Source organism: Notechis scutatus, chromosome 7, assembly GCF_049901735.1.
Source record: "Notechis scutatus isolate UNSWTSFEM ecotype Mainland chromosome 7, rNotScu1.2, whole genome shotgun sequence".
Classification (NCBI taxonomy): domain Eukaryota; kingdom Metazoa; phylum Chordata; class Lepidosauria; order Squamata; family Elapidae; genus Notechis; species Notechis scutatus.
The window spans coordinates 27619233-27646901 of NC_142015.1; the positions used below are offsets into that span (position 1 = coordinate 27619233).

At 59.1% G+C, this 27669-nt stretch overlaps 1 protein-coding gene across 1 annotated transcript in view; it reads right to left on the minus strand.

The window, feature by feature from the left end:
• Positions 1-455: 455 nt before the first annotated feature.
• SIK3 (SIK family kinase 3) overlaps positions 456-27669 on the minus strand; it is a 40512-nt gene continuing 13298 nt past the window's right edge. Inside the window, 28 exon segments of the mRNA XM_087969742.1 lie at positions 456-897; positions 996-1107; positions 1226-1389; positions 1840-2089; positions 2092-2270; positions 2273-2478; positions 2480-2517; positions 2520-2643; positions 2645-2704; positions 2852-3188; positions 3305-3417; positions 3963-4048; positions 4203-4328; positions 4807-4957; positions 7280-7417; positions 9560-9630; positions 9912-10067; positions 10173-10326; positions 10445-10554; positions 10649-10726; positions 11252-11395; positions 11480-11590; positions 11888-12006; positions 13238-13361; positions 13490-13614; positions 14093-14254; positions 15217-15280; positions 15716-15832. Of these exon segments, the coding sequence (XP_087825868.1) occupies positions 737-897; positions 996-1107; positions 1226-1389; positions 1840-2089; positions 2092-2270; positions 2273-2478; positions 2480-2517; positions 2520-2643; positions 2645-2704; positions 2852-3188; positions 3305-3417; positions 3963-4048; positions 4203-4328; positions 4807-4957; positions 7280-7417; positions 9560-9630; positions 9912-10067; positions 10173-10326; positions 10445-10554; positions 10649-10726; positions 11252-11395; positions 11480-11590; positions 11888-12006; positions 13238-13361; positions 13490-13614; positions 14093-14254; positions 15217-15280; positions 15716-15832 (3780 nt within the window). The 3' untranslated portion in view covers positions 456-736.

The window sequence follows — 27669 nt, forward strand, 5'->3', positions numbered from 1 at the left end:
CAAAATCCAAACACAGGAAAGTCAATAAATGAGACACAAAAGCAATATTGCACCGCGGCCGGGAGGGGACGGGGGGGAGAGCCTGAATCTGGAGGGGGTTGGGGGTCGAGCAACAGAAGGCAGGCAGGCAGGCATGGAGACGGCCCCAGCCCAGCCCAGCCCCTCCTCAGTCCCTGGAAAGGCCCCGTCCCACAGTCGGCTTATTGCTGGCTCCAGCGAGAGGCCAGGGAGGCGCCTGCTGCCCTCGTGGGTGTGCTCAGTCCATCTCGGCAGCCCCCGGAGGGGCGGTTGGCGCGTCCGGAACAGCTGGCACCACAGGCAGATATGGCAATGACGAAGAACATCCGAAAGGGACAAGCGCACTTTTGGACCAACGAGGAGGAGGAGGAGGAGGAGGAGGAGGAGGAAGAGCCGCCACCACCACCATGAGGTTTCCTTCCTTCCCAGAGAAACGCGAAGATGGCTGTTTGGTGCAAGGCTGCAAGATACTGTCGGTGTGGAATGGACTTTCTCACTACGGAGCGGTGCCCAGCCTGCCAAGGCAACAAGGCCTGGAAGGGCAGTGTGAGCAGCGGGGCTGGCGCTGCAACCCGACGGCCCTTAAAGGCACAACCCCTGCGGGCAGCGGAGGCCGGGCCCTGCAGCCTCCCCTTGGGCTCCCCCTGGCCCCCTCCCTCCCTCCCCCTCCTGCTGCTGCTGCTGCATAGGACGCGCACTCACGGCTGCCGTGGCCTTGCTACACCCCGGCTTGCTCCACCCCGAAGGGAAGCTCCGGGTGCCGGTAGCTCAGCAGGACGTCGGTGACACAGGTGGAGGGGTAGCAAGAGGCGTTGAGATGCTGGCTGCCCTCACCCAAGCCGCTTGGCTGCTCCTGGCCTTCCAGCTGCTCCCCACCGTCTGTGGGGGGAGAGGAAAGGGAAGCCCAGGGATGGCTCAGCTGCCCCCAGCACCTCCGAGGCCCCCCATGTCCCCCTGCGTGGTGTGCCTGGCACTCACCCTCCGCTCTCCCTCAGGGAGGGTCTGGCTGAGAACCGCATCGGCCATCCGGGCGGAACTAAGTGCTTTCCCGGCCATCAGGCTCATGCCCAGCAGAGGGTCCAGTTGCACCTGCAGCAGCCAGCAAAGGGGGCACTGAGAGGCTGGGGGGGGGGAGGCGGGCAAGAGAGGGGAAGCCCTCCAGCCACCACCCCCACTCAGGGCCCAGGCAAGGGGCCCCCCAACGCACGTAGGCATCGTCGCTGTTCTGGATGGTGTGGTGCCTCTGCAGGGGCCGGGGCCGGGGGTGCACCCCAGGGATCCTTCTCGCTGGGTACGCCGTGAGCCCCTCCACCTCGGCCATCTCCACCTGCCCGGGCGAGGCCCTCTCCTGGCCCCCGGTGACCATGGGATCTGCAGGGACAGGCAGGAGGGCCACAGAGGTCAGGAGCCCAGGAGGGCCTCCCAGCTGGCCTGAGGTTCGGCCCTCGAGCCCTGCTCAGCTGCGGCACGGGAAAGGCCGCCTCCTGGGCCAGCGCTCCTTCCACGCCTGGCCGCTGTCAGGGCATCTTCCCTCCATCCCAAAGCAGCCCCCTCCCCCACGATGATCAGTCAGGCAGCCTCAGTCTGCCCCCCTCCAGGCTGGCCCTCGCTTGGCCTGACAGAACCCCACAGAACTGCAGCAGCTCCTAGAACGCCCCCCACCCGCTGCTGCTCCGAATCCAGCTCACCCCCACCCCTGCTGGGCAGTGCTGGGGCTGCCAGGCCCTGAGAGGCCCTGCCCTCCTCCTGGAGAGGAAGCTGAGACAGGAGGGGGCTTTCCTGCCCACCAGCCACCCTGGAGGGGGCTCGGGCCGGCCTTACCTGAGCAGGGCCCTTCGCTCCGACAGAAGGGGGAAACGGCCTGGGGCCGGTACAGGTGGGCTCCGAGCTCTGGCTCGCCCTTGGCCGGCCCAAACAAAGAGTCCGAGTCCCCAGGGCCCCCCACGCTCACGAGGAGCCGCGCCTCGGGGCAGCCTTTGGTCTTGTGGCCTGGGAAAGGGTCCCGGGGCCCCTGGCACAAGCAGTCCGCCTCCTCCTCCATGCTCTCCGAGTGCAGCAGGGCCGAAGGCAGGGGGCGTATCCGCGAGCCGGCCCCGAGACGTGCGAGACGCCGTCCGGCCCCCTGACTTTCAGGAGGGGCTGGGGGCCGGCGTGGGGCTGGTAAGGGTCAGCGTTCTGGTAAGGCAAAGCCAGGGGGGGCCGGTCGGAGAGTTTCTGGGCCAGGCAGGGCAGCCCCTGTCCCGCCTCCCCTGGCTCATCTGCCGGAACAGCAGCTCCTGCTGGAACTCTTGCTGCTGCTGCTGCTGCTGCTGCTGCTGCTGCTGCTGCCGCCGCTTGATCAGCTGGGCCACCTCCACCTGGGGCAGCCGCAGGTCCGGGTGGCCGGCCAGCGAGTGGCGGGGGGAAAGCAGCCCCTGCAGGATGGGGGCCACTTGCTGCCGCCGGCTGTAGTCTGGGGGTCGGGGAGAGCAGGGCCTGGTGCAGGGCAGAGGCCGCGTGCGCTGCTGCTGCTGCTGCTGCTGCTGCTGCTGCTGCTGGCTGCTTGGCGGGAAGCCCGGGAACTGCTCCAGCAGCGGCACCTTCAGGCCGGGGGCCGCAGGGACGAAGCTGCTCGGAGAGACGCGGGGGCTCCGGGAAGAGCTGGGGGTGCAGGTGCGCCTGGGGGTAGCCTGCGGTGGACGGGTACCTGCCAAGAGGGAGGAGGAGGAGGGAGCCCCGGGGTCCCAGGTCAGGGGGGGGGCTGCCTGCGGGGAGGCCCGCCCGGATCGTAGCCTGCAGGGCCAAGCCAGGTGTGCTGGCCCTCCCCGCCCTCAGCCAGCCGGCAGGGCCACACCTGTGGGAGGACTCGGCACTGTCTGTGCTGAGCTGCTTGGAGAGGGGCCGGTGCCCGTAGGTCAGGGAGGCCATCAGACTGGCACGGTGGTGCATCTGCAGTGGACTGGCGCTGGGGGCCAGAGGCAAGCCCCGCCCGCCCTGCCGAAGGCTGCTGCCCATGAGGTCGCCAGACTCCTGCATCGGGAGAGGGACGGGCTGCCCCGGCTGCTGCAGGCCCAGGCAGGGCAAGGCCAGGCTCGGGGGCGGGGAGCGGTTCCCAGGCTGCTGGAAGAGGCTGCCGTGTGGAGGCGGAGGCGACGGCGTCCCCCCCTGGAACGGGGTCTGGGAGGCTGCACCTGCAAAGAGCAGAGCCCTCCTGGCAAGCGGGTTCCGGCCCTCACCTTCCTCCCCGGAGACCCCTGGCCCTCCCTGGGCAGCAGAGGGGCCCCCTGGAGCAAGCCCGAACGCCTACCGTGGCTCTGGAGCATCATGCTGCTGCTGACGGGCGGGGGGCTGCTGTCCGCCTGCTTGAAGAGGTGGTTGCTGGGGTGGCTGGGAGGTGGGCTGGAGGGCTGGATCTGCAATCTGCGGGCACAAAGAAAGAATCAGGCGCAGAGTCCCCAGAGGGAGCCGCGTGAACCTGTTCCGCCCCGTCTCTGGCTGGCAGCCCTGGGACTTTCCGTCCCCCAGCAGAACCGCCTGGAGCTGAGAGCAGGGAAGCCGGGCCCTGCTGGCACCAAAGCCCTGGCCCTCGAGTCCAGCCGCTCCCAGCTGGGCCCCCCAGGAGCACTGAGCCACCCATCCCCGGAACTTCCGCGCAGGCTCCAGCCTGAGGGCCGGCCTCACACCTGGGCTACCAAACGCTGATGCTTCAGTAATAAATTCAGGGCCAGGAAACGAAAGGCAGTTTTCTCCCCTCCACGGCTCCAAGCTCAGCCCCTCGTCCCTCGATTGCTGTGCTCAGCCGTTTCCCGGCCATCCTGAAAGGGAGCCGGGCCCCAGAACGGAGCAAGAGCCGGGCCTTTCCAGAGGCCTCTCCTGCAGCTGCCCCAGAAGGGCCCCCGGTTCCCCTGCAGGAGGGGTGGGGAGAAGGGACCCCAGAAGGCAGACCGGGCCCAGGCTTGGCTTACCTCTGGAGCTGGTGAGTGAGCAGAGCCGGCTGGTTCTCACTTGCCGCTTGCAGGGGGGTGGAAGGTTGTGGCGGACGGATGCAGTCCTGTGCCGGGGCGGAAGAGGAAGGACAGAGGGGCATGCGGTCAGCAATGGGAGAAAGGAGTGCTGCCCCTGCATCCAGCTGCTGCCCTGGGATTCAGCCGGGAGCCCAGAGGGACCCTTTCGGGGGCGGAGGAGGTTCTGCCCCCCTCCCCAACCTGGATCTGCTGCTGGAGGATCTGGTGGTGCTGCTCCTGCTGGTACAAGATGTGCTGCTGCTGCGTCTGCTCCCGAGTCCTCTCGTCCAGGTGGCCCCCGTACATCTTCTGCAGCTGCTCACACTCCTGGAAGAAGCCCCCGCCCCCCTGGAGGCTCAGCCAAGGAGGAAGGGCTGCAGCAGGCCTGGCCTTGGGGGGGGGGGCAGCTGGGGCGACCCACCAGCACGGCCCAGAACGGCAGGCCAGAGGCAGCGCCCTCTTCCAGAGAAGCTGCCCCACTCCGCCCGCAGAGCCTCGCCTCAAGTGGGCATCCCTGCCACCCTCGCTCCCCACAAGCACCCTTGGAGCTGCCCGCCCGAGTGGGGGCCCCCTGAAGCGTCCAGCAGCTTCCTTGGCCGAGGGCAGCCAGAGAGCTCCACCAGCGGCTGGTGCCTGGCCCAGCAATGACCGGGTGCACCCCGGGACCCTGAACCGAAAGCTGGCAGCTCTGCAGGGGCAAAGGAGCGCTGGGTTCCCAGAATCCGGGCTCCGAGAAGCACGGGAGATTCCGGGCCAAAGAGCGAGGAGGAAAGGGAGCAAAGGCCGCCCCGGCTGGGCCTGCTACCTGCTGGAGCTGCTTGATGCTGCTGTGGTTGCCCATCTTCTCCAGCTGCGCCTTGAAGGCCTGGATGCTGGCCGCCCCGTCCGAGAAACGGCGCACTGGGGAGAAGCGCTCCGTGGGGAGGTGCAGTGTGTTCGAGTCCTTGTAGATGTAGCTGGGGACACACAGAGGGGGGCGGGGAGGCTAGGAGGAGCAGCTTGACCCCAGGGCCGTTTGCCCAAAATCCAGCCTGCCCCCCTCCACTGCCGCCCCCAACAGAACAGGAGCCCCTTGGGACAGAGGCGTCCAGTCGCTGGCTGCCAGCCAAACCTACCCGACTCGTCTCTGATTGGCCAGAGCAACTCATGGCAATGAGAAACAGCCCCCCCCTCCAGACTCCAAAGCCATGTGCGGGGAGGGGGGGGGGCAGTGCTCTGGCTTCAGGGCCTTTCTGGCCGCCTCCTGAACTCCCAAGGACCCTCTGAGCAGCCGCAGAGGGGGGGGGGAGGAGCTGGAGGGCCCCCTGCCCTCTCCAAGACCGGCCAAGGGCACCCGGGGCCTTGGCAGCAGGAGCTTCTTTCCCCCAGGAGCCCAGAAAGGCTGCAGTGGATTTAACGCCCATCTGAAGCCCAAGAGGAGCCTGATCCCCCCGTTCACGTATTGCCAGGGGCCGAGACGGATGCCCAGATCCACACAGGGGGAAGAAAGGCCTGGAGCGGGTCCTCTCCAGAGGGATCTCCAGAGGGATCGGGGCTCCAGGCAAGTGGGGATCCCGTCCACTGGGGCTGATGGGCCTGCTCAGCCAGCAAGGCCCAGGGTTTCTCAGAGCCCAGCGAAGACCCCCCCCCCTCAAGGCCTGGAGGGAGGGAGGGGCCAGGGGCTTCCGCTGGGAGGCCCTGCATGAGGGCAGCTAAAGGGAGGAGCTTCAAGGGGAGACACTGTTCCGGGAAGCAGGAGGCAGGCCGAGGAAGGGAGGCCGGCATGCCCCGCTCTTCCCCCCCACAGCCTTCGGCCTTGGCCCCTTTGCCCAACTCAAGGCGGGAGGCGAACCCGGCCCCGGCCTCTCTTTCCTCCCGGGCAGTGCTGGGCGTGGCCCTGGCTCCCTTGGGCGGCTCCTTGCCAACAGGGCCCCGCCCACCCTGTCTGGGTCCCCAGCAGCCTCCCTCTTCCGGAAGGGGTTTCCTCTGGCGGCCCCTGGGTGGCAGGAGGGGCCCTCCTCCGGGACTCCTCTGGGATAGCGGCGCTTAGCCTGGGCTTTGGGCTCCTTGTCTGGCTGGCTCTCCCGCCTCGGGCCCACGGCCAAAGCTGCAGGGATCTGGGTGAGGGGCGCCGTTTGGAAAGAGGCCTGTGATCCGAAGGGACGGGGAGGGAGAGGCAGACCCCCCCCCCAAGACCTCCACTCCATGGGTGGGCATCTCCCCTCCTGTCAAAGCCACGAAGGCAGAGCTGCCTGGCCCAGGGCTTCAGGGAGGCCCCTCAGCCGCCTGGACCTTCCCCAGCCCAGCTCCAGGGCCCTGCAGGGAAGGGGGAGGAAGGGGCCGGCCTCGTCCTCCCTTTGCCTCTCCTGAAGAACAAGCACCTCCCTCCGCCCCCCAGCTCCACAATGGCCGGGTCAAGCCCTGCATGCCAACGCCCCGGGCAGCCCTCTCCGAATGCCTGCCTGCCTGCCTGCTCAGGCGGTGGTCCGTCCTGGCTTCCTGGGGCCCAGCAGAGCGGAGGGAGGGAGGAGGGCGGCTCAGCTGAGTCACAGAAGGGAGGACTCTTATCTCTGCCCTTTGGCTCGGCTTCCAGCGTGGCAGCTGTGTGGCCCCAGCCGGCTCAGAGTCCACCTGCTTTCCGGTGACATCACTCTCTGCCCAGGGAGACCTCCAGCTCCCCTGGAGACATGGGGGGCAGGGAGGGGGCTCGCGGGGGGCAAGCCAAGAGGAGTGGGAGAGGGGGAGCAGAGCCCCTCCTGCTGGCCTTCCCAGGGAGCGAAGGGACCTTTGCACCCGCCCAGGCGGAGGGGTCATTTCCCCGTGATCAATGGCCAGGGCTGCTCCCTCTGCCCCCCACCTAGGACGGCAGGCCAAGAGGCCGCTCTCCCGCAAATGAGGGAGTTGTTGACAGGCACGAGGTTCAGAGGTCGCTCTCCGAGAGGCAGCCCCTGTGTCAGCACAAACAGGAGGAGGCTGTGGCTGCCCGTCCTGCTCGCAAATCAGAGGCTGTCTTCGAGCTGCTGTTGCTGTTGCTGAGGCTGCGCCTTTCCAACTCCACCCTGCATCCACCAAGGCCTGGAGGGTTGGCAGGCGGCCACCCAGTCAGCCAGCTGCCCACCAAGCTGCCTTGGGGGGCAACAAAGCCCCCACCTCTGCTATGCCGAGGCGCTCAGCACGGACACCCGCCCTGCGAGGCCCGAGGGGGGCAGGGAACTCGAGGGGCCACTGACTTGAGCCGCAGGCATCTGGGCAAACTCTAGAGAGGGGCAGCTTTCCAAGCATCTGGTGCCGCTACTCACCGGTGCTGGTCAGGCGCCAGGTGTGGGGCCCGGGAGCGGAAGGGCTGCTGTCCGAGCTGCCTCTGCAAGTCGGGCGGGATTTCCGCCGTGGGGTTGGTCATGGCCAGGGTGTGCCGCTTGGACCTATTGGCCAAGTATCTGCAACGAGCAGGAGCAGAGGAGATGAGTGGCAGGGCAGCGCCCGGGACCTCCGGAAGGCCGGTGGGCGGCAGCAGCGGCGGCGGCAGCAGCGGCGGCAGCAGCAGCAGCAGCAGGGGGGGCAGCCTCTTGCCCACCTCTCTAGAGCCTCGTCTGAGGGAGGGGGCCACAGGCAGCGAAAGAGAGAGCCAGAGGTCGGCCATTTCCGGCTCAGCCCCACTCCGGAGAAAGCAGGAGGGCCAGAGAATTAAGCCAAGCGGGTGGAGTTGCAAGCAGGCTCCCCAGGAGGAAAGAGGGGCAAGGGGGGGCTTTTTCAGCACCCGCGCTGGGCCCCCCAAGGAAGGGCGAGCCTGGCAGGAGAACCCCTCCAACGAGGGGTTCAAGGGCTGATGGGCCCCAAAGGATCAGAGGGGCCCAGCCTTTCCGCCTGGCAGAAGGACGCCATCAAGGCAGCCGGTCCGGTGCTGAGCTGGACGGGACAACTTGAAACCTGGCGCCTTTTCCTTCCCGGGGGAGGGGGCTGCCGTGGGAGCGCCTGGCCCACTCCTAAGGCTGCAGGTGGGCTGGGCTGAAAGGAGGCTGCTGGCCAGCAATGGCCGGGCTTCCCAAGAGCTCACCGGGATGCCCACCTCTGGCCCGTAAGGAAAGCAGGAAGCCAGCCCAGAGAGGGGACGGCTTGGAAGGGCCCAGGCTGGCTTTCCCCCTGCGCGGAAGAGGACGCCTCGCTGGCTGCTTAGGGGCAAAGGAAGGGCACTCAGGCAAGGCGGCGACGAGGAGCGCAACAACAGCGACCACACGGCCATGACACGCCCGCACCACCCCCACCCCCAGGGGGGTCCAGGAAGAAGCAGGAGAGTTTGCAGGGCCTCCGTGGCCCCCACGCAGGCCAGCCCTGCCCCAGCCGTGCTGGCGGCGAAGAGGGCCATTTTCTGACCCACTGGGGCTCGCTCCGTCCTGAGCCTCCGGGGAGCAGCCTTGCCCAACACCAACAGGAGAGCCCACCCTACGCTTCCTCTCTAGGCCGTCAGGTTCAGGGGGGGGGCGGAAGGGCCCCCTCCAGAGCAGCCACCTGGATGATCATTGACAGGAAGACCCAGAAGGAGCCGGGGGGGCGGGGGGAGCAGAGGCTGGCCGAGCGAGGGAGGGAGGGAAGGCGCACTGCTCAGGGCAGAGAAGAAGGGAAGGGCCACTGAGGACGGGGCTCACCAGCCTGTTCGGCCAGCGGGAGGCGCCTTCCCATGATGCCACAGGAGCCACCCCAAATCCTCGCTTCTTAGTTCAAAATTGCCCAGGTCTTGCAAGTTCTCGCGGGAGGTTTTAAAACTGAATCTGAGAGGAGCCCTGCGGGGGCGAGGGGGGAACGTGCCAGCATCCCTTCTACGAAAGGCGAGAGCCCACCCTTCTCTGCTAGAGATGCCGGACGGGCTGCGGCTCCCCTGGGCCACGGCGTCCACTCTGGTGGCCCCACTCTGAGCTCAGGTCCCCGGAAGGGCCGCCCCCTCCTCTACTCACCAGGCAGCCTCTGGCGCAGCCCGGCTTTCCCTTCCTGGCCTCTGCTCCCGCGGGGGAAGAGAGCGGCCTCGCTTCCCAAGGAGCCGCTGCCCTCCCTAAGCCTGGGCCAAGGGGCCTGGGAGTCAGGCCGGCCAGGAGCCCCACCGCTCTTATTGCAGGAGAGGCTCGGCAGGAGGGGCCGCCATCCAACCGATACCCCATCTTGTAGCACCGGAAGGACTTCCCAAAGACTTGGGGGGGCTCTCAAATGCCTTTAAAAGGCAGCCAGGCTGGGAGGGGGGAGTTATTACCTATCACTGGATTTCTACGGCTGCTCATCTCAACCAGTGACTCTCGTTTTTACCCCCCAGCCGAATACCCCGACCTCTGGGAATCGGCAGCCAAGGCCACTGCCGGCCTTTCCCAGCACAGAAGCCCCAAGACGGGCGTTGGGAGGAAAGACAAAGTGCTCTACTTACAGAAGGCTGCCCCTCCCCTCCCTCCGGTCAGTGCAAAGAGAGGGGGGTGTGTGAGAGAGAGAGAGAGAGGAGAGAGGGAGGGAGAGAGAGAGAGGAGGGCGGGTCCACGAAGCAGAACCCCTCAGGGAAGCAAAAGCAAGCGGAAGCCCCCGGGAGGCAGCGGGAGCCTTACCTCTGCACGGCCTCCTGGTCTGGCTCCCCGTCCGAGCTCTCCTCATCCACGGGGGTTACAGCAGGCACTGCCTGAAGGGAGACAAGACGACTGGCTGCACTTGGCCAACAGCAACGGTCCCCCAGGAGGAGGAAGAGGAGGAGGAGGAAACGGCTCATCCCGCAAGGGAGCCTCTCCACCAGGGGCCCAGGAAACGGGACGGAGGAGGGCAACCCCGAGGCCCACCAGCCCTCCCCGGGACCCAGGCTGGGGGAGCAGTTTGGAAAGCCAATCCCGAGGCCTCCCCGCCCAGGACAGGGGTCTCCGCCACAGCCACCCACGGAGAGGCGTCCCGAGGAAAACCAGGGCTTACGGGCGTCATGGTGACGAGGGGAGATGGGCCTCGGGGACGCTTCAGGAGCTGCTGGGCGTGCAGCTGGATGTTGGCTCCCCCGTCGGAGGCCCTGCGGCCCAGCGGCCCCATCCCGTTGAGCAGCTGCAGCGTTGGCGGCTGCAGCAGAGACTGCTCCTGCAACGAAGCTTTCTCTCACGGCCACCCGCTGCTTGGCTGCCCCCCCTCCCCTCCCCAGCAGCCGCCTGCCAGGCCGAGGCACGCAGGGGAAGGGAAGGGTACCTTGTACTCCAACTGGCCGGTCGGCTGCAGGTGCTGCATGGGAAGCAGGTTGGCTGCCATGCTCACATTGGGGGCCACCTGCAGGAAGGGGGCCTGGGGGGCGATTCGCGGGAAGCCCGGGAGCAGCTTCTGCAGGTCCTCCATCACCTCCGTGCTGCCCAAAGGAAGAGACTGGGGCTCCCACTGGCTTCTTGGCCAAAGTGCTGGGGAGGGGCAGAGGAGCAACCCCGCGAATAGAAACCCCCCTGTTACTCCAACGGAGCAAAGCTCACCGAGGATCAGCCACCCCAACGGTGTGCCTGCGCATGGAGAGGTAGCGGACCAGGGCTTCGGGCGAGGGCTCCTCTCCTTCGTCGCTGTCCAGGTTCATGGCGCCGTCCGCCTGGAAGAGCAAGGCCCCAGAAGGAGGGATGGCCAAGCCTCCGGAAGGGGGAGGGGAGGCCCCAGGGAGCAGCCCTGGGAGGAAGGGCCCTTACCTCCACTATCTGGTTGTCTGGGTTGATGAGCTGCACTTGTGGGACGCTGAGGCTCACTGGGTTGCCAGCAGGTTCTGTCTGTAAAGCAGAGCCGCCACCCCCAGCACTGAACGCTGCTGCCCTGGACGAGGAGGGCCCAGCACCCACCCCCTCCCCCCACCAGGCCCTCTACCAGCACCGAGGCCCCGGGGAGCCTCAGCCTGGCCTGGGAACCACCCAGGGAAGAACCTTCTAAGAGCTCCAGTTCGGGGCCGCCTCTTGGGTGGAGAAGGCGGGTGGGGAGCAGCCCTTCCAGCCGGGGAGAAAAGGAATCCCCACAGGGAACCCTGCAGGAGGCTCGGCTTGCCTTCCTTGGCTGGGCCGCACAGGAGCCCTGGCCGGAGCTTGGCAGGCCCGAGGGCCGAAGGCGCCCCGAGGAGCCCAGCCACAGCTGTCCCGTCCGTCTGACAGCCAGGCCAAGAGAGCCGTGCCCAGTTCACCGGAAGCGCCTGGGCAAAAGCCCCAGAGGGGCTGTGAGGCAGAGACGGGGGCCCCTCTCTGGGTTCTACGCTGGCTGGCTGGCTGGCTGCCCAGCAGCAGAGCCACCGCTGCCCCAAGACTCACCTGGAGACTGGCAGGTGCCGGAAAGGCCAGAGTCCGGGGCAGGCTGGGCAGGGCTGACGTGCGCAGGGTTTTATGCCTCTTCTGGCGATCGCAGAGAAGGCTGTAGATTGCACTGTAGTGGTCGTAGGCCTCGGTCCTCAGTGACTGGGGGGCACAAGAGCCGCACGTCACTCTTCCCCACCCCCACAGGGTGCCCAGAGGTCCCCGAAGGGCCAGGGGCCTTGGTACCTGCAGGATGCGCTCCTTATCCAGCCCCATCTCCGCCATGGCCAGCAGCACCTCCTCGTTCAGGGGCTCCAGCTGCCTCTCGGCTTTCAGCTGCTGACATTCTGCTATCAACTGGGAAGCGGAGAACTTGTTCAGGGCTGCTTGTTCCCACCACAAGAAAAAGGACAGAGGCTCAAAGCGGGGGGTTGCTGCCTATGAGCTGGCTGAGCAGGGCATCATCCCCCCACCCCAGAAAGAAGACCCATCCCAGAGCTGAGAGAGCAGGGCTGCCGGGAAGCGGCCCCTCCCTCCCCCTTGGTGGGGAGGCTCTGGAATTGCCTCTGCTCCACGGCTGGCCCGCCTTGAGGTGCCCAGCCTGCCCCGCACAACCCTCTGCGGAAGGCCAGGGAAACCGATGCCTGGACTCACGGTGCTGAAGTCGGGGTCGGCCTCCCCCAGCTTCATCCACTTGTGCTTGCAGATCTGCTCCATGGAGAGCCGCTTGCTCGGCTCCAGCACCAGCATGTGGCGGATCAAGTGTTCACACTCTGCAAGAGAGCGGCCGGGATGAGGACCTGCGCCCCGGGGCCCCGCCTTTGCCCTCGCATCTGTGGCTTGATGCGGTCCTCGGGGCCTGGGCTGGTCCCACTGCAAAGGGCAGGCACCCTGAGCCCCTTCGCCACCAGGACCCCACGGCCAAAGTGGGGTGCTGCAGGCCCCAAGAAAGGGGTTCAATGCCCTGCCGCCAGGGCCATGCAGAAGGAAGGAAGTTCGCCTTTTGGAACGGCCCGCCACCGACCCTCCACCTGCTCCTCTCTTGCCCTCTTCGGGACCTAAGAAGGACGGAGACAGAGCCCGCACAGAGGGGCCAGCACTGGGGTTCATCTGATGGGCCCAGGAAGGCTCCAGAAGCGGAAACCAGGAGACCAAGAGCCACTGCACACACACACCCCCGTTGGACAATCTCCTTCCTGGCAGGACTCAGGTGGACAATGGAGGCTGCCCGCCTGCTCAGGGCTTGTGTGCTGAAGGTTCCTTGTGGGTGAGAGCACCGTTGTGCCTGGCCCTGGGCCCCTCCCTCGCGTTCCTTTCTCAGGCATCCACATGCATAGAGGCTCCAATCAATCAGACCACAGGAAATCCTTTTCACCCAGTTCTGCAGCAGGCAGAACTCAATGCCACCCACTGAATGGTAGGTGGCGATGGCTTCCGGCTCACAGGAAGAGGAAGAAAGGCAGGGGAGCCCCGATTCCCTTTCTTATGGGGGAGCCTCGTGGGGGCTTTTCATGCTGGCATCCAAGGAATCGGCTTTAACATTTCCCCAGGTTGGTCCTTCCTGGGGTTGCACTTCCCCCAAAACTGAAAAGCGTCAGGAAAACTCATCAGGGCCTCCTCCCTCTTCCCCACCTGAGGCCGTAGAGTGGTGGTGGGGGGAGAGACTCTGGGCCAGGCAGGGGGTCCTCAATGCAAGCAGAAGTTTGGAACCCAGGAACTGGCCGAAGGGACTGGCTGACGTTCCCACCAACACAAAAGGGACCAAAGAACAGCCGGGCACAGAAACCCCCCCACAGGGGCTCTTTGGATCCTGTGTGCCTGGCCCAAGGAGTGGGCGGGGGGGGGGGGCTGTGAGGGCGCAAGCTTTCCAGGGCTCTGCTGCTTCATCCAACGGACACCAGGAAGCAGAAGCCGGTTCGTCCGGTGCTCGTCCGCACTCCCCCCGCCAAACACCCTGCTAGGTGGGCCCAGCCCCAGCCGGCATCCAGCCCTGCTCCTCCGTACCTGTTGACATGAAGAACGGGATGCGAAACTTCCCGCTCAGCACCCTCGCCCGCAGGTTCTGCAGCGTGCTGCCATCGAAGGGCAGGGCCCCGCACACCAGCACGTAGAGCACCACCCCAAGGCTCTGCAAAAGAAGAGGCCCCCAGTCCCCTCTGTAGGGCAGCAGGGAGGAGGCCCCCGCCCCAAAGGCCAAGGCCAAGGTTCCCGCTCTGAAGGCTGGCTTTCGGCCACTCCGATGCCTCGGCCACTTACCCAGATGTCCACTTTCGGCCCGTCATACTCCTTCCCTTCAAAAAGTTCAGGGGCCGCGTAAGGGGGGCTTCCACACCAGGTCTTCAGTAGCTGACCAGGAGTGAAGATATTACTGAATCCAAAATCTGGAAGAGAAGGGAGGGAGGGAGGGCCGGTGATTCCCCACCAAACGGCCTGTTTTGCCTATTGTCCTTCACAACAGCCCAAGGCAGGTGGGCGTCCAGGGGAGGCCAGGGAGAGCAGCACACAGAGCCGCACCTGCGTGGCCACTGGTTCCCACACAACTCTCCAGCACAGCCCTTGAGACCCCTCCCCTGACAGGAGCTGGGGTTCCAGACCCCACTGCCCCAAAGTGACGTCCACTTGGCTTGCGCTGAATCCAATTGGCCAGGGGAGCCTTTTAGATCTCTTCTCTTCCTGCTCCAGCCAGGCTAAATAACTACGTGCCATCAGGAAGTGCAGCCATTCCATGCAAACCTCTGTGGTGAGGCCTGTGCACTAATCCCCCTTCTCCTTTTCTCAACTTTCTTAGCCTGCCGGTCCACAAAGGGGCCGCCTGTTTTGCCAGGAACTCTTTCGAACGTCCGAGTTACAATGGATCACCTGCTATTTTGATGTTCAGATTTGCATCCAGAAGCAAATTCTCAGCCTTCAGGTCTCTGTGGACAATATGGTGACAGTGGCAGAAGTGCACAGCTGCTACTATCTGCTTAAACTTCTTCCGAGCCTCCTTTTCGGCCATTCGTCCGTGAGCCACCAAGTGATCTGAAGGAGACGTGGGAGGGATGGAGCCGGTTAGGCGGCTATTCTGGGCGAGTGACTGACGGGACGGGACATACAAGGAAGTGACTTGGGGGAGAAACGGGGGAGGCCACCCGTGGACTGCCGACCAAAGCTGCTGGTGGGCTAAACTGCTCTTGTGAAGTTCAGCGCGTCTCCTCCCAAGTCAGCCCCAGCGCAGCCTCAAGGGAAAGAGGGCCGAGGCCGAGCTGCAGCCAAGGCTTCTCTCCTGTCTGGGCCCCCAGCCCCAAGGCTGCCTAACGGTTTGGATCAGTCCAACGTTGGGATCAAACGGGTCTGACTGGAATATACATTTAATTATATTTAAATTTTAGCTTTTGCTCTGGCCCTGCCTGCTTTTTGGAATGTAGTGCAGTAACCCACAAAGGCCAAGCACGGCTGTGGCCCCAGGAAGGAAGGGGCCCCTTGGGTCATCAAGGCTCTGGCTGGGGTCTCTGCAGATCAGCCGAAGGCTCCTTGGCTCTTCCGTAGCCACTGTAACTCCCTCCCGTTAGAAGAAATCTGCCCAAGGAAGGAACTGGCCTGGATGGCCCCCTCCTTGCACCTAACCTGGCTTCCCAGGTGGTTTCTAGTGCTCTGGGAAACTCAGCCCAGTGGGTCTGGCTGGGTTGCCCAGGGAAAACTCTAGCTCCGTTGGCAGCTGACCTGCCCCGAAGGCCAACCTCCTCCGCAGGCTGTCCCTTCTCCCAAGCCTTCACCTGTTGAGTCCTTTGCTATGCCAAAAGCCCCCTCAGAATGATCCCCTCTGCCTCTTCTTTTATCCAAGTGCACCAGAGCTCCCCAATCTTCTTTCCACAGCAATTATGCAGCCGTGGAAACTTCCAAAGAGCATCAGCCAAAAAGGAAGCAAAAAGGGCTGGCAGCTATTTTATTTACTGGAGTTGACCAAAGATATTTTGGCTGAATAAGGCAAACAATGTTCTTACCAAAGATCTCCCCTCCGCTTGCATACTCCGTTACCAGATAAATCATTCGCTCCGTCTCCATGACCTGAACAAGGACAGAAAAGCCACTGATACGGACAGGCTGAGGACAGAACAGCCTCTGCTAACCTGGTTTCTTCTTGGTGTGTGTGTGTGTGTGTGTGTGTGTGTGTGTGTCTGCCTGTCTGTCCTCTCAGAAGGACTCCCCATGGGAGAGGTACCAAAGGCTCCACAGATGCTTTACAGTTACCTTTTATGGCATTCACCAAAAGTGTTTTACTCTGGAATCATTGGATTCATTGGAATCAGCCTATTGATTGTGGGGGCCAAAAGGCCCAGGAAGACTTGCAGATTCCAAGAGTCCCCCTTCCCCCCCATGACACGCAGCGGTCCCCTCTGGATCAAAAGGAGCCCGAAGTTTGGAGGCACCTCCTGCCGCCACCCCCCGCAAGTCTTTACCAACGCGGTGCCTGTCCCCGTCTCAGTTACTCAGCCGGCAGACCTGATACAATCTGATGATATGCGGGTGGCACAGCATCTTCATAATCTGCACTTCCCGAAAAATCTTCTTGAGGTTCTCTTCATCCAGCTGAGTCTTGTCAATGATCTTTATTGCCACCTGAAAGGGCAAAAATGAGAGTAGTTATTAAGCCCAGAACGGGCAGGTGGAGCAGAATTGCTTTTTCCTGGCCGCCTGAGTCATTCCGAGAGCATAAAGCCACCAGACAGCAAGAAAAATGACCGTCTATTGAACTGCATGATTTATTTCTAACTCTGAATAACTTTGTCAAGGCGGGGCCAAAAACCCCAATAGGTATGACAGCAACTTTCTATAAACTGTGCTCTGAATGGTGGCTTTCCAGGAATTTACTAATTTTAAGGAAGGTTGTACAAATTAGTTGCATTCATCCATAAAGCCAAGCATTCTGAACTAGTCAAAGTGGCCCAATTCAGATACTAATTTAAACCCCAAACAAGAAAACCACCTTATGTGTGAAAGCTCATGCAGGAAGCTGGGGGTGGGGGGGGGGGGTGTCCTGTGGCAATTAACCTTCCTCTTTTGAGTGAGAATAGCAAATAGACCCTGTAAGTATCTTAGAAACTCTCGAAGGCATTGTTTACACAACGGAAGGTAACACAGATCATCAAATAAAGCTTTTCTCTGCTCAAGCATATCATTTTTAATCCAAAACGTTCAGAAAGCAAGATTGACCTAGCCAAGAGTTCCACCTGGTGGAGCTACTTTCAACTGCAAGAAAATCCATGCAGCAATCAGTAGTTTAGAAACGGGAGGTCAGAAGGAGGCATTATGGGTTAGCTGAAGAGTTCGAACAAGGCCAGGCATCCTTCCTGCCTCTGGTGTCAACAGACAAGCCTTGCCCCCCGCCCCCCTTCCAAGGGTGTGCTCTGCAGAACAGCCCGAAGAGTCTGCAGGAGGGGGCTTGCCAAGGGCTTCCACTTCTTCTACTGATGCCCCCTGTCTCGGCCCAGCCTACCTCACGAGGGAAGAGTAAGGACAAGGGGCATTGTCTTGAGACCCAACGTAACACGAAAAGAATAAATAAATTCTCAAAAGGCCCATGGATCTAAGTTCCTGCAAATCTGAGTTCTGCAGCCCACCTCCTTGTCCAGCCCAGCAACCACTCTGCGGGCAGCTGTCGGATGGGAGTCCCTGAGAGGAATCACTGTGAATGACGCTGTGGGCTGTTCTCCACATTGCTCGGTCACCGTTGCTGCTTTCTCCCCATGGGATCTGTTCCACCCTGTCCCAGGTGCTTGAAGCCACCTACTTTCCTGTCACCATGGCGATCGCAATTCCACATGCAACCCAAACCTGTGCCACTTTCCTGGTGCAAATGCTGGGAGCAAGAAGGACAGGAACCGCTTTATCGTTCAGGCAGCAAAATGTTTTACCGCCATCTTTCTGCCTCCTTAGGCCCCTTTCAGCGGCCGTCCCGGACCGGCAGATAATCTCTCTGGCCTCCCTGCTCGGGGCTCTCATGGTTCCACAGCCCTTTTCCTCCAAACGAGCTGCTGCCCTGCAAACCCAAGAAAGGGGGCAGCTCTGCTCACTGGAGGGAAAGCAGGAGAAGGGAGAGCAAAGCTGGGGGGAAACTTGCTTTGTGGGGAAACTCTCCGAAGAAGATTCAGCGCACGACAATAAGTCGTCGATGCAGCAAAGACCCCAAAGGTGGAAGGTTTGCAAACAGGGGAATGCAGGGTCTGGAGCACCTCCAGGAAAGCTCTGGGGTTGAGCAGGTGTGCTTCCACCTCTGGAAGTCTCTTAATAAGCTTTGCTGGTGCTTTAAACAAAGCAAGGAGACCATCCCTGAAGGAGGCGTTCTCAGAAAGCCCCCTTTTTTTATGAAGGCTTTCTGGGTGGAGCGTTTGGAAATCAAGGCCCCTCTAACGTGATTTTTAATGACCTCTCCATGTCTGACGTGATTTTTAATGACCTCTCCATGTCTGATTTACAGCCCGACTTCTCTCTTGTCCAGACAGCAGAAGAAGAGAAGGAAAGGAAAGGAAATCCTTCAGTCCAATGGTTAGACGCCTCTTGAAACTCTGGCTCCGGGGATACCATGGAGGCCTCTTCCCACTGGACTGGCAGCCAGTTCATAGACAGGTGCTCCTAGGAGCAATCCGAGATGGTCGATCGTGGGCTGGCATCACAACGTTGAAGAATCTGTTCTGCTGTCCTCCTCCAGGCTCAATGCACCCGTTTCTTCCACACAGCAAGAAGGTTCCAGGTTTTTGACACACTGTTTAATTCAAGTGTATGCCCACTTCTTTGAACCATGTCCACCTTTGCAACGCTGCACCTACGTCACCCGAGCCTTCCCAGAACGGTCAGGAACAGGGCGCTGGAGCCAACGTGGCCCAGCCACCTGCTCCCTGTCTTTACGTGGGCAGCCAATAGGTGGCACCGCTGACACCTCTACAGCAGGCATGACCCACTGAGGCATCGCCTTTCTCCCCACTCCCAGCCCAGGAAGTGAGCACAGCCAGAACTGTCCTCCCCTTTGCGTCACATCCAAACAGTCCTCCGAAGAACTGTAAACAATCTGACCCCCTTTGGGTGCCTTTGCTGGGACTGAGCCCAGAGCAGTTGGGGTTCTTCCTGACCTGAGTTCTCCAGGATAAACTTAACTAAATCTATGCGTTTTACATCATGGGATTTAAATTTAATATCCAGCAATCAATGACAGTCTCAGCCAAATGGCAACATGCCTATCTCTCTGCCGTGGTCCAGTCTCAGCCTGCCAGGAAAACGGTGCGCAGGGGCATAAAAGGCTCCCAGGGATAATGAGTGGCAATTGGGAGATCTGAGTGCTGGTCTGGGCAGCCCTGCATATTGTGTCCCGCATCATACATGGACATATATCACACATACCTACACACACAATGTCTCTCTCCCCTGCGAAAAGGTCCCAAGGGCTCTGGGGGGCCCAGCCCAGCCATTCCGGCCCTTAGAGCCCCCGTATGGCTTCTCCTCAAAGCTGTGCTAGGAGCCTCAGAAATAGGCATGGTGCCTGGGGGGCCTTTGTCTTGAATGCTGGACACCCAAAGGGACTGGCGGGGCAGAGAGAAGAGAGGGAGACGCTGAGCACTCCTGTGGTCCTGCCTGGCACTCACAGAAGGGCCACCAGGCCTGTGGGTGCCTTCCCTGCGTGGCTGCTGCTCCCTGGCTGGTGAGCCCCCTCCTCTCATTCCGAGTGTCGCCCCTCATCCCCCCCACCGCCCTTTCTCTCCCTTCCCAGGCAGCACAACCGCCGCTCTTCACGCTGCCTCTCCTGGTGACCCTTCTTCTTTTGCAGAAATTTCAACCACCAGGGCATCACAGAGGGGCGGCGGCGCCGGGGGGGGGGGGGCGGTGAAGCAAACCTCCCTCCTGGAAGGGCATCCTCTGGGTTATCTGCTGAGCCAAGCTGCCTCCCCAAGGCGAAACCCCTGGAGTTGGCAACCAGGCTCTTCTGCTGGGTGCAGCTGCTCAGGAAAGCTCCTCCTGGAGGGGAGGCTGCCTGCAGCTCAGCATTAAGCGAAGGGTGACTCAAGCCCTCCCATCCAGGAAACACCCCCACCCCCCCCACCCACCCCCCCGGAGAGCAGAGGATGAGCCAACCGAGAGCGTTCTGTCCTCCAAGCTCCTTTCCCACACATGTCCCCAAGCATTCCTCGCGGCACGTGGGTGGGGAGACAGAAGCCATCTCCCAGGGATGCAGCCCTGAACCAGGAAGGAAGGGAGGGAGGGAGGGAGGGAGGGAGGGAGGAAGGAAGGAAGGAAGGAAGGAAGGAAGGAAGGAAGGAAGGAAGGAAGGAAGGAAGGAAGGAAGGAAGGAAGGAAGGAAGGAAGGGAGTCAATCTGTTTCTTCTTCCAAGCGCAGAGAGGCTCAGGCACATGGACCGTCTTGCCTACCGACTAGGAAGGCCCAGGGGAATGGGGGAGGGGAACCACTTTTAAGATGCATGATGAAGTGGAATGCATTGTCTCTCTTGACAGTCTGTCAACTCTGGTAAAATAGGATTAAAATATCCAAATCTCATTCATGGTCCTATCGAGGAATTTGTTTCAGTTAACTTATCCGAAGGGCGGAATAAGAGACTTAAATGGACCTTCTTAAAGAGGAGAGGAAAACGGGGAAAGCCACCCTGAAGAGTTCCTGGAAAAGATTGTGGATAATTCAGAGAAGAAGCTCTTGGGAACTGAAAAGCTTGGCGGTTATCAGTGTCATGAAAGCTGCAGAAGTTGCCCACTTTGGAGATTAGAGGCAGCAATGATGACTGAACAGGGCTGGGATGGAAGAGAGAGAGGCAGCATTGAATCACTTGTGAGAAAATGTTTTTCACAAAAATCAAGTGAGCGTTTATGACACAACTGCCAAAACAAAGCCAAACTAAAATCTAACCACGTTCAACTGTGCAAAGCTGCCAAACCTTCAGCGATCCAATAATGTCATAAACGTAACCTGCACTCGTTAAACAGGCTATGAAGCCACCGAGTAGCCTCTGCACTTTCCTCCGAAACAGGAGCAATCTTGGTGCCAAGCAGGACAGCCCGTCTGCCAGCCGCGGGATAGCCCGTCTCTCCATGAACGTGGCTCTTAGATCACTCGGCAAGAGGTGCCAACGGAGCCCAGGGCAGCTGCTCTGCACCGGCACAGCGTCAGTGAGGAGCCAAAATGCCACACAAAGTTGCTTAGCAGCCAGGAGCCCCCGCTTGCCAGAGCAGCAGCTCGGCCTCAGGAGCCCAGCATCCAAAATGGTCCTGCTGACCTGAACCCGGGGCCCAGGTTCCCCCAGGCCGGGCTCCTGGGCCCAAAGGGCAGGGGGTGACAAAGCATGCTGCCCATGCCTGGGGTCACCCTAGGTATAGCCCGGGAAGAGAGCTCGAGAAGACGGAAGGATCAGCAGCCTCGGCTCAATCTTGGGCTAATCCTCGGAGACTGGCGTATTACGTACCAAGTGGTGTCAATCCGGATTTGCCAGGAGGAGGACTGACAAACCGCTGGTGTCACTGAAGGTCTCCTTGGGGTCTCCTCTGGGTTCTGCTAGGCCAGGCCAACCTGGACTCGAACCTCTTTTGGCAATCCCGTAAACCAAGGCCAGTTTGTCCAGCCCTACACTCCCCACCCCCAACCCCCGGTGACCCCCTTGCCAGTCCCAAAGGAGGCTGCCTGGTGGCCAAAAGGACTCAGGCGGCATAATTGCTAGGTGCCTGCCTCCCCACCTGGGAGTCCCCATCCCTGCCCTGAAGCTTTTTCCTTTGCCAAGCATTAGCAGGGGGCCTCTCCCACCCACCCCTTACCCCCAACCAGGTCCTTTCTTGTCATCACGACTCTTTGCTCCAAAAGGACATGCATTTTGCAGCTTTGTACGTCTACACATACTGGGCACACACACACACACACACACACACAGAGAGTCCAAACACCTGCACACGTATGTCCATCTTTAATTCTTTGTCATCCCAAGGTCCAACCCCCTCTCTAACTGGCTTCTTCTTCCAAGGAATTCAGCTTTATTGGGCGACTTGGAAATATTAATGCTGTGTTCCTCAAAATCCCTTCCTGAGAAATCTCAAGGACTTCTGAAACATTCTTTGCAGAAGAAATTTAGATCTTCCAGCAAGCTTTTTAAAACCTATTGTCTTCTTGTGTTGTTTACTTATATTGAAGGATATGTGCTCCCTTTTGTTCTTATTAGGCAACAATTCCACTATCCAAAAGAAGCTTTGTTTTTCATTGTTTTCTTGACAATGCGCTACTACCTCGTGGAGATGATGGCATTTAACCTGACAACGGTATGCATTAGAGCTGCTCTGCAGTGGTTTGTTTATATATAATCCCCAGCTGTTCTTGGAAGGCTTGACAATCTGGACTTTTTTCCAACCACATCACGGCCAGGGGCCCGATCTACGTGGTATATCCACTCTCCACTGTTTGTGGTGCATGGATTGTCCCCTATAGATTCTGGCTGGCTCTGCTGTGTGCTCCTGCCCTACTTCTACCCTGTCTCCTCCGCCTGGATGATCAAAAGCATTTTCATCCTCACCTCGGGAGAATGATTCATCTCCAGCCAGACGCAGCCTTTGCTTGCAATGCCTCCTCTTCTTGCTCAGCCGGCTGAAGGACGGGCCACCCTTCAGATGTACAAGCTGGGACGCATCCCAGGGTGTGCTGCTCCCGAGCGACAGGGATTTAGCTGGCACCTCCCAAAACCCCACCAGGGTTAAACTGGACGGCTTCCAGGAAGGGAACGCGTGGGATGCCTTGGCTTGTTCCCCAATTGGAAATCCCTTCCAGAGGAATCTGTCACTGCATCTAGTCGCTCCTTTTGCTCCACTTAAGCCAGAAAACCGGGTGGCTGGCAGAGCCTGAAGCTTCTTCCCCTGGTCTGAAGAGGAAGCCAGGGGGGCAGAAGCACGTTCATCATACAATTGTTTCATTGACATGGGTTAAGAGCAAGAATCTCTTGTCAGTTTGGCAATCTGGACCGAAATCTCCTTCCCTGTCCTGTCTGTACATACACACGTGCAAAAACACAGCATCTCTTAAACACTGAAGCTAGAAAAAAGGAGAAGCACCACCTTCCCAGAAAAGTTCCTTCCCAGAAAGACATTTTTTAAAATGAATATATATTGTCAGGATGACATGAAGGATTCCAAGGCCGACCCCGTTCTCACAACAGACCTACTCAGGCTGAAAAGGCAGGAGACCTCCTGGAGGCGGTTACACTTTCCTAGCAAATGGCATATTTGCAATTTCCAGTGGTGACAATAAGCCTCCGGATGTTTTGTTACCAGGAGTAATTTAAGAGTTTTTACCGTATGAGAAAGCAATTCGTTCTGATGCTCTTCTTTTTACTGAGAGCCACAAATATCCTTATGTTCTCAGGAAACTTGCTCACCTTGTTCTACCTCCTGATAGTTTGCAAACATCCATAGGAAGAATTGAAGGGCAGACATCATAAACCTTCAATGTAAAAATGATCATTTGTACTCCATTTTTTAAATCAGCTATTGTTCCACAGAAGAACTTAGTTATTATCGCATTACAGTTAATTGTGCTAAAAGGTATTTGAATAAAGATTTGCCAGAGGCTTTCTGAAAACTCTGCAAGCAACATATACAGAATCATCCACACGGAGAGAATCTTCTCAAAGAACTCGGAAAGGTTCTTCATAGAAGAAAGGGAAATTCGTCAGCAGTGTTTCTAAATGTGTAAGGTTGGCACTTTGTCTTTCATAATTATTTTCACTCATTTATTCATAACAACCTTGAGGTGACCAGTCTAACTTTCTGGACTCCCCTGGGCCCATTTTTAAAATTAGCATCACGCTGGCCACCTTACGTGCACATTGCCCATTTGACTGGCTCTGCATAGGGCCAAATAGGATCTGGACATGGCAACCGGTTGGTTTTCAATGGGTCGATATGTGTTTTAGAATTCAGAAGGTCGCTTGGCATGATTGCCTCTTATTTGCCTCTTTGGATTCCCACTTTGAAAACAATCGTTCGGGCCTGGTGAATACACCGTCTTCAAGCTATTCCCTATCTGGTTTCCTGTTTCTGACGTATTTAATTTTAAGGTTGATCTTTATTAACTTCTCCAGTGATTACTTTGCAAAGCACTTTGCTGATACATGTTTTATTTCTTCCACCCTGTCATGTTTGTTCAGGGGCCTTTAGCTACTGATAACAGATAATCAGAGTTGGAAGGGACCTTGTAGGTCATCTAGTCCAATCCCCTGTCCAAGCTGGAGACCCTACACCATTTCTGACAGATGGGAGTCCAATCTCTTCTTGAAAACCGCAATAGAGACTGAAGTCCCCATACTCCGTTTCTGGTTCACTTCTTCCTAGGATACGGATTGGACGTCTGGGAGAAAGTCTTCTTAGGAGCCCATTCAACCAGGGGTGAGTCTGAGCACCTCATCCCACCCCTGGTTGGGCCAAGGGAAGGAAGGTGCTCTTGCCCAGGTCAATTTCAGTTGGGTTTTAGGACCCAAATTCCCTTGGAAGATGTGAGCAACTGTGGGGGATCTGCAACGTTTCAACTTCTGACAAGCATTTTCTACGCCATTTGCAGCAATCAAGCCAGCAGTTCCCATGGAAACCAGGGAGAAGCAGAGGCGAATTTGGGTGACATAAGCGGCACGGCAACTTCTTGGTGAGCCTTTGGTTATCTGCAGAGGCTTCCAAAGGGCCCCCTTTAAACTGGAGGCGATGCCTTCCCCCCATCTCGCCATGTCTTGCTTCCCTGCTCGGCTGCAGGAAAAGAAGAGCAGGCCCTTTCCCACTTGGCTCTTATAGGAGCCCAGCTCAGTTTCCCCAATTTTTCATCATTCTGTGCCAAACCTCCACCTTGCTCTGGGCAGATGAATGCAGGCCTTAGTCCCCTAAGGCTCAGGGACAGGACACGCAGAGGTCACTTTTGACAGGCATCCATTTTTAACTAACATGCTGGTTTCCAAAGGTCCTCTTGTAATGCATGTCTCCAAAGACATGCTGGCCCAGACTTATGGGGTCCAGACAGCAGGGACCGAAATGAGCAGAGTGAATTAAGACTATTTCGGGCTGAAATCCCAACCCCCCTCATTTCTTTCACATCCACAACTGACAAGCAGACCTCTGAGACCACACAGCTTAAGCCAAGGGCAGATGCAATGTTGCAGTTGTCATTTTCTTCCTCTCAAAAGTCTCACTTCTGTTTTGATGTGTCCTGCATTGAGAATGAACTGTGGTTTCTCACAAATCCATGCTGAGTTTGAACACACACCATGTTCCCAGGCAGAATACACCCACAAGTAACACTCTTGTCCTGTGAGGAAGGGAACTACACATTTTTTACAGTCAGTAGTACACCCCGATGAAGGCGAGTCAAGGCCAGCCAATATCAGACAGAAAACGCCTGGAAACTACCCTCTGCCAGGCATTTTCAGGGAAGCTGGAGGCCCAGGACCTTCAACACGCTTGTGAGGACAGCATTTTATTTCAGCCTTCTGGCCTGGTGTGGTTCTTGGCCAGAATCTGCCATGGAATCCCTGTGCCATCTTAAGCATCTTTTGGAGCAGGCCACAGTGGCCTGCTTTGCATAGACCAGAATGGGATAATGGGTCACACATCACACCAACCGAGCGAGACAAATGACAGTCACAATCAAGCTGGTGTGACTGAGCCTCATATTTGGGGATTCCACCAGCTACCATCTAACTGAGCCAACAAGTTAGAGAAAAAGATGAACCCTTTAGGACCTTGTTTATAGGAAGAGTTCATATCCGTCAACTTCCTGCTCCTTTGACCAGCGTTCCTAACACGGGCAAGGGGCCTGTCCCACTCTCTGAGCCCCCAAGCCTGCCCCCCTCGCCCTGCTCCCTTTGGGGCCAGCGTTTAGGAAGCAGCCTCCGAGCTGCCCAGGGATGGTGAACTACCGACTCCACTGCCCCGCCTGTCAACCACTAGCCATCATTATTCTCCCTTGCTTAAAACAAAAGGTGTTTCTGTCTGAACAAAAACATCTTGGAATGCAATTATTCTGGAAACAGTTATATTACTCTATTTTAGGAAGAAAATTTCCAGGGGCTCCATAGTTCCAAGGGGTGCCCTGTCAGAAAAGGACAAGGAGGCTCCATGCCTTATTAGCCGGTGCCATTTGTGGGTTTAACTCCAAAGAAGTTAAAACGGTGGCAATTCCTACCACTGAAAAACAGAGTAGTTCCTTCTGGTGGACCTGTACTTCAGACCTAGAGCACCAAAAGAGAAGGACGGCTGATGCGTGGAATTGCAGCTCTGCAGGAAACCTCTCCCACAACTGCTCTGGGACAGAACTGCAAAAGGCCAGCCTTTGGCCCAGGGGCACCAGGAAGGCTGGTCCCTGCCTGGCACTTCGCCACATGCCCGCATTTTCATTGCAGCATTGGGGTTGCATCTCCTGGGGCAGGAGCCATTTTGCAGTACTGAAAGGAGACAGCTAGAAGCTCCGAAGATGCTCTTCATATCTCCGTTTGCCTTTCCAAACATTGCAGGCTCCCAAAGCGTAGCCCACCGAGAAGACAAGGTCTTCCTGCCTTGCAGCTTAGCTCTCCTCCTGGGATGCTCAGTGCTGGGCAGGCACTCAGCCAATTAGCAAAGGTCTTCTAAAATCGTCACAGTGGGTAGAGTTGCAAGAGAGCGAGGCAGACGCCCCCGCTCCCACCCCCGGAAGATGCTGAGGGGATCGAATGAGGAAGCCTGCAGGAAGCCCAGGCTACCCAATTTCTGCTCATCCCAACGCACTCCCTGGGATGCCTCCTTCCATCCTCCAGAGAGAGGAAAGGCTGAAGCTGCACACGGAAAAGCCACCCACCCACTCACCAGCGCTCAGGGGAGGCGAAATGGGGCCTCCAATCAGAGAGACAATCCCGGGATGAATAATCCGGAGGCCAGAAAAAGAGGCCAGCAACCACAGAAGCAAAGAGTCCCTGGCCATCCCTTCCTCACCATATCCTGGAGTTTTCCCCTTTAGCTCAGGAGAGGCTGGGTTTCTCCCCTGCAAGTCAGCCTTCCTTCTCCTTCCCCATTTGAAGGCAACTCCTCCTCTGAGACCAGCCCTCGGACAGACAGTGTCTGCTCTGCAGCAGAGCAAAGGCCTTCCTCTCGTGGCAGGGCAAGGCGGGACGAGGCCCCAGAGGGCGAGAGGCCTTCCCAGGGACGCTCGCTCGCTCGGCTGAGCTCTCTCCTGACCCCCAGAGCTATTGCATCAGGCCCAGAAATGCCTCAGCTGCTCCTGGCAGAAGAGCCCCTTTCCCAGGGCAAAAGCCGGGCTGTCCGGAGGAGCTCAGGGCCACACAGCTGTGCCCGTGGAAGGGTCGCCTCCCCAAGATGGCTTGGACTTTAAGGACACAAGTTGTGGGATATCTGACACAGGCACACGCGTGCACGCCTAGGTCGCGCTTGCCCTCCCTCCCTGGATCAGGCCTCCTTCCCTCTTCCAACCGGCTTGGGGCCTCAAAGGGGTTTTAAGCACAGGCATTCAAGAGCTTTTTTGTTCTGCTTAGCATCCTTTCTTTCCCTCTCCTTGTTTATATCTAGAGCCACGGAGCAGCAGCAAACGGTTGAGCTTAGGGTTCTTCCGCCCTGGAAAAGGGAAAACAGGAAGGAAAAGGAGGCCGAGGTGATTTGAGAACAACCCTCTGGGCATTTTTGAAAAGCAGACAAGTCGCCAGGCCTGGCCTCTCATTAACCCGAACAAGTCAAGTGCCTCAGGGCTCAGTGCTGAGCGACATGTGTACCAAGTCCTTGCAAACCAGACATTAGACGGAATGGGTACCACTTAGAAAAGAAAAGGATGAAGGTTGAATGGTTGGCTAAAACAAATCCTTCCAATGGTTCGACTTCATTTCCAAGGCTTTTGAGGCCACTCTGGAGACTGTAGATCCACAAACCTCGGCAGGAACGGCGTCAGGTTCCCTTTGGAGAGGCCTCGTCCGTGGTCTCAGCTGCTGCCCTCTCTGCTTTGGCCATTCCAGGACCACCGGCTGTTCTTGCAGCTCCGCATTGCCTGGAAGCTGAAGCCAGACCGGTCCATGACACCATGAGACTTCCTTGCACTGGACTGGCAGAGGGTACAGGAGAATGTTTGGCAGTGCCGCTCGGTGCCAAGCTCTCTGATCCAGACCCATGTGCAAAACTAGCTTCATTTCAAGGTTAAACAAAGAGCTCTCCCTTCTCTCTTTCCCTCGGCTGAAATATTCCTTTATCAGGACCACCCAAGCAGGCTGCCAGCCAAAAGGAGCAGGCCCAGCTCCAAGTCCCTGCAACAATCCTCTTATCAGCCAGGATTTCACATCCAACCCCCCCATGAATGTTTGGCCTTGTTTGTTCCAGAAAGGGGCCTGGCTGCCTGTGGTTGTGCCTGAGGGCAGGAAGCATCATTTCAGCCTCAAGAAAGTCCTGGGGAAGGGAAGGTGCCTCAGCCC